General features: G+C 47.8%; 1 protein-coding gene across 1 annotated transcript; it reads right to left on the reverse strand.

Moving 5' to 3' along the window:
• Window positions 1–661: 661 nt before the first annotated feature.
• On the reverse strand, window positions 662–3,524 carry LOC128720547 (phospholipase B1, membrane-associated-like). The gene is made up of 5 exons (XM_053814222.1): window positions 3,221–3,524; window positions 2,933–3,111; window positions 1,259–1,819; window positions 1,119–1,195; window positions 662–806 (listed from the first exon to the last, which is right to left on the reverse strand). The coding sequence occupies exons 1-5, from the start codon at window positions 3,522–3,524 to the stop codon at window positions 662–664; spliced, it is 1,266 nt and encodes a 421-aa protein (XP_053670197.1).
• Window positions 3,525–11,256: the final 7,732 nt, after the last annotated feature.

Raw genomic sequence — 11,256 nt, forward strand, 5'->3', positions numbered from 1 at the left:
AAACGAAAGGCTCGGAGCCCAACCACGGAGCCTGCAAGCTCGTTCGCCGAGTGGACGGCATGGAAAGTAATTTAGCGGAGTGTATTTCGAGACCCGGAGACCGTTCACAGCATCAGTGCCGGTGAAATGCATCCCAGTGGGTGGGGGAAATATGGGAGGGAAAACTCGTTGCACGTCATCATCTTCTCGGGCTCGGTTGCACAACCTCAGCTGGCAGCGGCCAATTCAAACTCCGGCGGGCTCATATCACTTATCACAATTATCATCCGACGGGCGGCTGATTGAACAATTTATTATTTTCTCACCTCCAAAGGCGCACCACTGACACGGTTTCGTTTTTATCCGCCGCGCAGATGAAGATCTCCACCCGGGCTGATCCTGCTTTACATTATTCCTACAGCTATCTGCACTGAAATCGATTACGGCGAGATCGCGTTGTGTTTCCCAACCACGAGGGTCGAGAGTCGAGGCAGTGTTGAAGGCGAATTGTTCTTCCTTCTGTTGCTTAGCTCTAACATCTACTCTAAAAGGACTACCACTGGTTGGCTTGTTGTGCCACCGCGTTGTCTTCTAACTATTTAGCAATAAATTATCATCACAATCGATCGTCTGACTCGTCACGTTCAAGCCGAGAGGTGATCCCAGCTCCCGGAGTTAGCCGTTAGCTATGGCCGCTGTTATCGTACGTGGCCAGATACGGCGACTCTTTGGTTGGGCACTTGAAGTTCTTGAACAGGGGCCGCCAGTTGGGCGACTTTTTGCCGACGGGCTCGAGCATGTTGTTCCACAGCGCGGTACCAGCGAAGCTGAAAGAAACCAAGAAGGTGCTGTAAGAGTGTTGCTAAAGCAAATAAAGGGAGAGCGACACGATGCGATTTTTAAAAGAAGGTTGAATAAAAGAAAATAAATAGCGGAGGGGCAACATACTTGAACTAGTTAGTATAGACAATAAAGAAGCATCGCGAAAAGAAAGAAAAATATCAAAATGAAACACAACTTCGACTGAATAAAATAATAGAAACATAAATCAACTAAAAAGAAGAATCATTATTTCTTGATGACATCACAAGCCAATACACATACGAAACAAAATAACCAAAAAACTGCCAGTTACTTACGCATTTCCTTTCTGGCTCATGTGAAAGCAATCGTATGAGAGTAGTGAGTAGTCGATATCCTTCCCGTTCATTTTCATCTGCAATAAAAGTGATCAACTTTCTTATTAGAAATCCCAATAGGACCTTCCAAAACAGCTTACCGAAACGTTCAGTGACCAGGGCTGATAGACAACGGCGAACTCATCCAATCCGCGGAACTCCTGTGATTCGGCGATCTCCTTCTCGACCCGCGTGTACTGATCCTGAATCCTTGCCCACCGATCCCGCGACGCGTCACTTTGGTTGTACAACTGCCCGACCCAACAGGAGCACTCACCATGGTGGAGTGACTGGCACGCGAACGGTTTCCGGCTCAACATCACCACCTTCGCCACGCTCGGTACCGACACCAGGTTGACGAAGGTGCGCGGCATGTTGTCTCGTAGGTAGCGCAATGTTCGCTGTAACCGCAACCGGTGCTTGCTCGGGAGCTGCTCTGGGAAGCGCATCGTACAGACGAACGTACAGATGTCGTTGCCACCGATCGCGATCGTTACCAGCTTCCAGTCGCGTTTCCAGTCGACGCGAGGATCACGCCGTATGCGCTGTACCATTGCACGCGCCATGTACGGGATGTCGTACGAAACGGCACCGATCTCGGCCATGTTGAATTGCGAGTCCCGGTGAAACGGGTACGCGTCTCCGTACGAGTAACCAACGAGCTGCCGAGAGAGAGAGCAGATGTTAGATAATGAACTGTGTTCTGGTAGCTAACGATCGTGATCATGACTAGCTGGACGTGATCGAGCATGCAATAATAAAGGTACTTTAGCGATACATCAACGCAGAACTGTATTCTAAAACCTCAAGAAACTTTCATTCTCAGCATTCACGTGCCTCTCCGCACAACGTGAAAGAATTTCTCCAATCATACTACCACGGACGTTGATCTCCGATGGTGATCATTACCCGGTCACTAGGTCGTTAGCAGCCTGGCTGTTGCGCAAGCCTCAACGACTCCCTGGAGGAGGGTAGGCTTAATAAGCTACAATTGTTCGTACCGTCCAATTTCAATCCGCACACGTGCTTTTGTTTGTTTGAGCTAACGTGCCCCACCTGCGGAAAATTGCAGCCCTCCCAAAAATGGCAAAGTTCAGTGCGGTTCGATCATAGGTCAGTGGTCGATCGACCGGCGCTTAGATCATCGCAGGAAAGAAAACGTCAAAAAACAGGGGGCTGGAAAAACGAACCCATTACGTGTTTCCCGAAAGGGACGCGTCCCTGAGGCGCGTGTGAACGGGCTGTGGCACTAACGCCGAGCTTAATCGTACTCAATTCACAACCTTTAATTGAATTACGCGAATTGACGGAGGAAGTGAGCAATTGAATCGTGAAGGGAGACTCAATTTCCAGCCACATTCCCACAGGCCTACGGGAGAGCTTCCATTCTTTCGTTGCTTTCATTTCTTTTTTTTTGTCTTTTTGTCGCTTTGAGCACTCAAGTAAGATGTTATTATTTCGCTCCCCAATTACGGTAGTTTATAGGCAACTTGGAATGCCCAGAGGTGCCGGGTGATGATGACGCAATGTGGGGCATTTATCTATCGACCTCAACGTAGGTAAGTGTTTAATTTTCACTCCTTTCCAACAGGAACGAGGTATCCTTGAGAAGTCGTTGAGCGAATCGAGGCCATGATCTTCCTTGGCGCAATACAAGTCACCCTTAGAACGGCCTCTCGTGTTGCATAAGCGGGCCTCTTCTAGCGCTAACGGCTTAACGGCTTTCTCGCGCAATTGAAATCTTAAGCAGCAACCGTACTCAAGAGCCAACTCACCTGCGGATTGAACACCTTCAGTATGTTCGGCAGAGTGGTGACGTTGCGCCAGTCCCATTGGCCACCGATGCTCCACGCAAGGCCACGGTTTTCCTGGTACAGATCGACGAAGCCAGACGCGGCTGCCCCAGTTGCGGCCGTCAGCGAATCGCCCATCGCGGCGATGACGTTTATGTCGCCTGTGTGCAAGGATATGTTATGTTTAATTAAGCCTGTGCCGTCTCTGCAACGCTAATGAAGTTCCTTCCTAAATTTAAATAAAAAAAACTGTCTACGGTTTCTACGTACCTGGTCTCAACTTGTGAACGCTCGTTGGCACCTTTGGGCTCCTGCCCAACGACACGTTGCAAGGAAATGGCACTTCGGGAGGAATCCTGTCCTGCATGAAGGCTCCGTTCGTACGCTGTCCCGTTCGACCCACGATATTGAACATCCACGTGCGTAGAAACCGGAACACGGCTCGCATCCCAACGCTGTCCAGCAGCGTCGTCTGGTCGGTGATGTCAGGGCGATTGTCCTCCTGATTGTCAGCTCGAGTCGTCGTTGCCATAAGGACAAGCAGAGCGATTACAGCACACCATCGAAGTATCATTGTGTGTCACTGAACCCGGCACCTGCGCTTAAGCACGAAAGATAACACCATCAGTTTTGAACACGCTTCATAGAGCGTCACGGATGAAATCCGTTCGTTCACTGGATCGCGACCCGATATGCAATGGTTCACATCAGAAGGAAAGCTCTCCCACCGACCGGTCTTTCTGATGCCGGATGTACAAGAATGCGTGGCACTTAGTCACAGCAGCCTGACTGTTACGTTATTCATTGCCAACCATTGGAGGCTGGGAAAGTCCACATTTCACTGATGATTCATGAGTGAGCAGAATTCGGTATGGAATAAGAGTGGTTCGATTGTTGGTACAAATATAGCTTGAGAAGTCACAAAAACGATCATTGCGTCTTTCATCATTCTTCATGAGATATTAAGTTGAGAATACCATAATAAAAGTACAAAACATTTATAATTGTCATAGTTATAACAAATTCGCTGTCGAAGTGCAATTCTACAATACCAGCTAGAAGATTTGGCCTTGGTAAAAACAACTATGAAAGAAGTAGAAAACTATCAATTCATGCCGATTTCATTTCACGTTCCTCCCATGAAAGCTTCGCTGTAAATAATTTTTATTTAAATATCATAAATAACACCTTTTGCCTGACAAACCGAGGCACACACACTCGTATGATCATAACGCACGCTCGGCACGAACGCCGGCCCAATTATCGTTATGCAAACGATCATTTTCGTAACGCCCATTGTGCATTCCCTGCGTGACCCAAGTCCGCCGGGTCCGACCTTGATACGATGACCGAATTAGGCGCTAAAGATAGCAATTACTTCATCCGTAGGGTGTGCGCAATAAAGATATTGCATCTAGGCAGGCCCATCCGGGCAGGCAGCGTGATCGTGAAACGGTACGCAAAGAAAACGCACGCACATGAAGGGTAAAGAAATGAGAAAAGCTCTCTCGCGGTGGACAACAACAAAAAAAAGAAAACGAAAGCCTCGACTACCGACGATCGATGATTTTGCTTGCGTAATCGACCGGCGAGCGCACCGGGATTGGAAAACCGGTCCCACGGCACGGTTATCAGCGACCGGAGCGAGGAAGTTCGACGAAGCAATAAAAAAACTGCTTTCTCGCCGGCTTTTTCAACACGCACCCATTCATAAAAGCCGTCCGCTAGCGGCGCTAACGCAACTTCCGCTGAAGCTTTCTTCCGCTCGAGCAGGTGCGTGAAATAGACCCATTTATGCTCTTCGCATTCAAATCGAGCTAAGTTCATGGGCTCATGGAAATGAATGCAAAGATGCGCTAAAATTATGTACGGTCGTGTCGTGCTTTTTTTTCTGTTTCCTTTTTCTCTTCCATCTCGCATCACACCACCTGAGCTGGTTCAAGTTCAAGTTCAAACTGTTGGTTGGCCGAAAAACCACGACCCCATCGAAACAGGAAAGAATTAACACACACCGGCCGGTTGTCGCAGCAGGCGGTGTGTTTTTGTTTTCATTTTTTGCGACAATTTATCATTTCGCATTTACGAGCTCAGTTGGTTGGGGGATTGGTTGTAAAAATGCCAGAGCACGCCGCGTGCGAATGAAAAACCGCGTTGCGGCGCTTCAGAAAAACCGTTAACGAGTTGCTAATGAAGCTTGGAGCCGCATTCGAATGTGTTAACGGTGGGCTGTCAAAAAAAAACCTGAAATTTGTCCCGCGGGCAAACGAGCGGCCATTTTCGAGACGATAAAACAATGTTGTGACGGTATCTATTCAAAACAAATGGCATTTTTTTAGTCGCTCTTTCTCCTATTGCTAAAAGCTCGCCATTCGCCGAATGGTTTGATTTGTAATTTTGTGAAATTGAACAATTTTCTCGTATTCAACTTCGATCAAAGGTTTACATTTCGCTCGGAATGCGTGCAGCACGCGAAAAACGCTTCTAAATGCTCGGATCCTCTATTACTCGTTCGCCTTTCCAATGTCCTCCTTCTGGGCGACCGGTGCTGCAGGCTATTGCACGGTAATTCCTCCAAAGCTCCGCATTGCAACACGCCCGCCAGCTGCCGCCCTGCAAATGCAAAACAACATCACCACCACGCGATACACTTCCAGATTCGCCGATCGTCTATCGCAGCCGTACGCTCTTGTCCCTGGCAAGGCTGGATAGTAGCAGAAAGGCTCAGTTTACGACAACAAATTAACCACAACCGTCACCTAACGAACTACCTTGACCCAGTGAAGATACCGTGGGTCGTTCATTTTGCTCTCTGACACTCTATCTGCCGCTCGATGTCTCTGGTTTTGTTATGCACTTCGACCCTTCTTTTACAGCTTAGCTACCGTAATCAAGCACCGTGTAATGTTTGAGGTTTTGCGGATACTTCCAATCCAATCAACTGATGCTGCTGCCAATGCCCTTTTGCTCTCATTACATTGCAAGCTTTGAACGAGTGGGTCGCGATCTTTCTCGCGCCAGGTGCATGTTGCAAATTTGCGAGACCAAATGCTCGACCAACCTGCCGGACGAGTTTATGCGCGGATAAACCCACCGTCACAGCCCGGCTCGACCCAACCAGGGTCAGGCGGAAAGCGAACCGAAGCGGGTGCGCGACCACGGCGCCATTGTGACACCCTTTCGGTCCGCCCCAACAGCCACGTGCTCACGATCGTTCAATCGATCGATCTAAAGCGAACATTCTGCTGAGTCGGGCGGAGGGAAAAAAACGAAGCTGAAATTAAATCTTAATCATCGGATTTAGCAAATAAAGAGACACGCGCGCTTTCGGGCCAGCTTAAACAAGAGCCTACAACCGCAAACGAGCACTGTAACGGTTTGAGAGGCGTAGAAACGAGTGTAACATTAATCAAAGCGTGTGTGTCACAGCACGTATTCGATTGCATTCCAACGCTGCAATAACAAGCTGCTGTATACTCGGAGAAACGAGCCAATTCTGCTTTGATGTGGTTTTTTTTTCTTTTCAAAATTGCAATTTATCTGCTGTTTGAATGCGATCAGGTGAAGGTTAGTGAGCGGAACCGTTTGGATAATGGGAGTTGAGCGTGGACGGAATTTTGGTGATTGAACCCAGCACGCACAAAATATGCCGTTGTCGTGTGAAATTTAGCGCCTACAATTTAAAATAACGTTCATGCATTCAAGCCCTGATTGCTGCTGCAACCTATATAAAATTCGTCCGAAATGCACCAGACGTACGGGGGGCCCTAAATTGCATCGTAATGCTACCGAAAAGTGCATGCATCAGCCCACGCATCCCTGTAACTGGGTCACCAGCAACACGGAGCTTCTGTTTTCGCCAAATTATCCCTTGAAATTCCCCACCAAATGCCGGTGGCGTAACGAGACGTGAGAGAACGTGCCCAGTGAGGTTGGCACGCACGCACGCATACATCGCATGCTGACAGGCTAGGGCGCCTCGTACATTTTTTATGCTTTATGCCTACCGTGAAACGTGTTTATGCCCCTAGTTGTTTACGCAAGTTAACCAACCATCGAACGCTAGACGCATGGATGATTTGATTATGTTTGAAGTGAACTCTGCGCATGTTTTCCGCCGCCACAATCGTGACATTGACACTGAGCATCGCAAGGAATTAAGAGCTCAGCAGCCTTTTAATGGGGTCGACCATCAACATTTCTCACCGTGCTGGAAAGATTTACATACAATAGACCTGGAGCTTCTCCATGGCATCTCTGGTATCGTTGGCATTGAAGCTGGAACCCTTTCAAGTACGCACGAAACATGATTGAACAAATGTTATGTATGCTCGCGATCGGAACTAATCCCAGCATAGCACGGAGTGGATGTACTGTTCGTCCGCAATTATTCAACAGTATTTGCGTACGTTGTGTAAGAGATCATTCTCGTGATCCATTTGTGGGCTAACACAGACCATCCATCAAATACGCATTACACCTGTCGAGTTTCGCAAACATATCGCACGCCCCCCGGCCACCCGTTTTAAAACAAAGGTTAAGTGAAATTGTTCATTTCCTTCCCCTGAAGCCCGTTTTGGTGCGACACCGATCCGTTTATGGGCGGTCGGTCGCGTTCGACGCGTGCATAAGCGACTCCGTTAATGGTATGCAAACAACTCTTTCGGCTGCTACTCCCCTACTCAGCGCACGCAACGAAACCGAAACTCTCCAACAGATGAGCCTCACCAGCCATGTGCCGCGCCAAGTCTCAAATATTTGCCAACGCTCTCGCTCAACATCCGGAACAACGCGTCAATCAGAACGAGGCGGCCTTACCGGGCGAGCGATTTTCAATCGTGCTTTTTTTTACTCAATTTTCTCCCCCTTGAAACGAAAGACTTCAACGCGTGGCAGTGCAAACGCAAGCGACGAACCCCCTGTGGGACGCATCGACTTCGTGTTGCGCTGCGAAATTGGCAACCAAACAGAGCCGGCGTTAGGCCGGAGAGTGTGTAAGTGAGTTTTGTCCACGGTTAAGACGTGCGGCTATTTGCCCAGCCTAGCCAAGTTCCACGCACGATGTTTGCCGTCCTGTCTGCGCAGTGATTTTATCAACGCTCTGCACTGAAACACCATCAACGCAAACAAACATCAATCGTCACGCCGGATGGGACATTGTTTCGATCTTTTGTGACAAATGCCAAACGCCACAAAAGGATCGCGTGCGACGCGTACTTTAAACAAGGGACCGTGCGAATTGCTCTGAAGGACATCGTTTTGCATCCCGGCGACGCAAGCGGAGAAAAATTTCCTATTTACCGATACAATGGATTCAGCCGGTCGTTATCTCCGATATGGAATAAGTGCGCACAAAGTGGCATTTAGTGTCTCCCTGTATTCATCGTTTGAAGGAAAGGTTTAAAAAAACACGCAATTGTTTTGTTGTCCTAGAAAGGACGACGGAGCAAAAAGATCATCTACGAGCACAATCATCTCGAGAGCAGCGAGCAGACAAATTATTGAACGCTCCTAAGATGGACAGCCTCCGTGGGCGAAGGACGTTCGATCTTTCAGTCACGTGCAGCCTTCACGCGGGAAACGCGGAATTCCGTGTGAAAGCCCTTGGCGAGACACAATAACAATTGCCTTGTGGAACGAGCGAACGATTTAGCCGACGCATTCGCTGACTAAGCAGATAATTAATAGCGTTAAAGGATGCGCCCAGCTCCGGATGTTTGCTCGAGATAGTTTAGATCCTCGGTTGCACAACCACCTGTTCATTCGATCATTTAAACCGTCACCGAAATGCCCGCTTAAGATCACTGCTGGCTCATTTTGATCGGTCTTTTCTGGAAGCAACGCACTCTCTCCGGACCGTAGCGAGTTTCACAAAATCCACACAAACGCCGGCCAGCTCGGTCATTGATGAAACTCTTGCACCTTGCTGTCATTAGCCCGAGTGGGGCGTGTTTAATTTGACTGATTTGTTTTCCTCACTCTCTTGACAGACTGCCGAACATTGCTCCATAATTCGGTAGAGAAACACATTCGCTCACAAAGTGCAACGAAACTCACGCACACACACCGAGCGACACCAGCACCAACCCGGCATTAGATTGCATTTTCTCCCGCTTTCCCAACTGCGGTGCTTTCAGAACTGACCACTATGAAACGAACCATTCAACCGGCCATCAACAATGCAAGAGAGCAATTACACACGACCTTGAGTGACACTTCACATTGAACTTGACACGTGCGCTCTTTCACACTTAGCACCACTTTTCACCTTCCAACCAGTGATAATTAGCTTGCTCGGTGAATGCACGCGCATCATCTCGCGTGCATCGTGCATCCACGAGCTTTTTTGTGAGCAGAACAACGACCCACAACCACACAACGTTCGTACCGGCGATAGAATGGAGCTCGCGGTTCGCTTGCCGGGTAGGGCGATGGCAAAGCACACCGGCATCTGGCGTACGATCGGCATCAAGCGTCCCGTGCTACTGATCGACACGGTCCAGCAGCCGGCCAAAACGCTCCAGATCAGCTCTACCGAGTGCTTCTACTGCTGCTACCAGCAGCTTCCCTACTCAAGGTAGTGCCCGCGCGTGAAGCAACCGCACCGTTCGACTCACGATCGATTGTTGCATTTTTCACATTCGCGCACGATCAAAGGCATGAGAAAACTTTACTTCGAGCCACATTTTGGGAGGGGAAATTTACTGGCGACAATCGACATCCCAGCGAGCAAGTTAAGCTGAACCAAAAAAACACAAACTCGCCCAGAAACCCCAAAACTAGATCAGCACGAGTATATGTTTCTAATTTGGTGCACTTTGGTGACCTCTAACATGGTACACTTGACAGTGGACACGTTCCATTTTTTGCTTATAGGATTATACCGTAAGGAAAGCAGCGTCCCAAAGTCGCAAAAATGTTTTTGTGACGCCTAGCTTGGAAGCTCGTTTATCCTGCTCACTAGCCTTTTCCTTCACTCTACCACCAATGGTGACCTTCCGAGTGGCTCTGGCTCGAGGTGAAGGCCATCCAGAGTAGCGACACATGTTTTCCTCTGAAAACACGTGGAATGATGCAACCGGCCAACAACATGCGACTCATCATGATTCAATCGGTTAATGCTGCAGCGTATTCCGTCTAGATGGTTCATTGTGTTTTCAGAGCTAACGGTGCAAATTTAATTTATTAAAGTTAGCATGAGAACTGTTTAATACAGATAACTTGTGTCTGTTTTCTTGTTTGCTTTAATCCCTTGTATTGAAGATCAAGGTCCTACAGCTTGTCAAACCAGTACGCTTTTTATCCTGTGTAACCCCTTCTCGAATTTCATTGCCAAAATTCACATACTACGATCGAAGGCAGTGCAGATAATTCGCCACTCAGTTAATGGAATATTCCGTCCTTTCACTTTTTTGCATAACCTCAAAACTGCTTCACAAATAGCATGTTCACTTCTTAAAAACACACAACGCACACTTTACCTGATTGTAAAACGTGTTTGACGCCTTACTGATCCAGATTAATTTATCAACTCACGACCGAGAGACGCTATCACATCAACACTGTTGCAATGCGAAAATCGTCCACGATCTATCACCTCCAAGGTACGCTAGAACACTACTAGTGGACTCAAGATTTATCCGATCAAATATACCCTCCACCTTCTGGTCGCTAATTGAGAGAATATTTTTTCTCCCCTCGTTCGAACAAAAACCATTCATCGGACGCTGACGACAGCGTAGAAATCTAGTCAGTGGCCCAAAAAACCGCTGGACAATTAGTATACCTTGTCCCAATTGAGAGCAACGGGCTGCGCGATCGATGGTGCACGATCGGTGGATAATTTCCTCGTTCATTATCGCCGTTGGTGATTTGCTACCCTGTGCCAGATTAGAATTCGGTCGCTCGGATAATAATGTTAATCCGTGAGGTCCTTTTTATCGTAAGCATGTACCCCCTTCTTGAGTAAAGATAAGCGGAAACGATCGTTAATCCCCGGATCATTTAGCAAGTCATCACCAGCCTGACTAAAACAATTAATTACTGATCATCAGATGATCATCGGGACATTGCACACATTGCGTAAATGGAACCGAACGCAAGATATCGTTACCCTGTGCAAGTTGTTGCTTTTCAAATCAGGTAGTCAATGCTACTAACCAATAACTTACTATATTACTTGTTTTTTGTTGTGATTAATACGTTAGCTAAATGTTTCGAATCCGATGTACTTCAAAGAAAACAACAGAAACGCTTCACCTGCCTGAACGCCTGAAAGTATGTGATTTGGATACCATTTTCTGATCAAC

The sequence above is a fragment of the Anopheles nili genome, chromosome 2, assembly GCF_943737925.1.
Source record: "Anopheles nili chromosome 2, idAnoNiliSN_F5_01, whole genome shotgun sequence".
NCBI lineage: Eukaryota > Metazoa > Arthropoda > Insecta > Diptera > Culicidae > Anopheles > Anopheles nili.

Coding starts and splice junctions, on each gene's coding strand:
- LOC128720547 (XM_053814222.1), bottom strand. CDS start 3,524: ATGATACTTCGATGGTGTGCTGTAATCGCTCTGCTTGTCCTTATGGCA. Junction 3,112..3,220: donor CGTTCACAAGTTGAGACCAG/GTACGTAGAAAC, acceptor CCTTGCACACAG/GCGACATAAACGTCATCGCC. Junction 807..1,118: donor ATGAGCCAGAAAGGAAATGC/GTAAGTAACTGG, acceptor GGTTTCTTTCAG/CTTCGCTGGTACCGCGCTGT.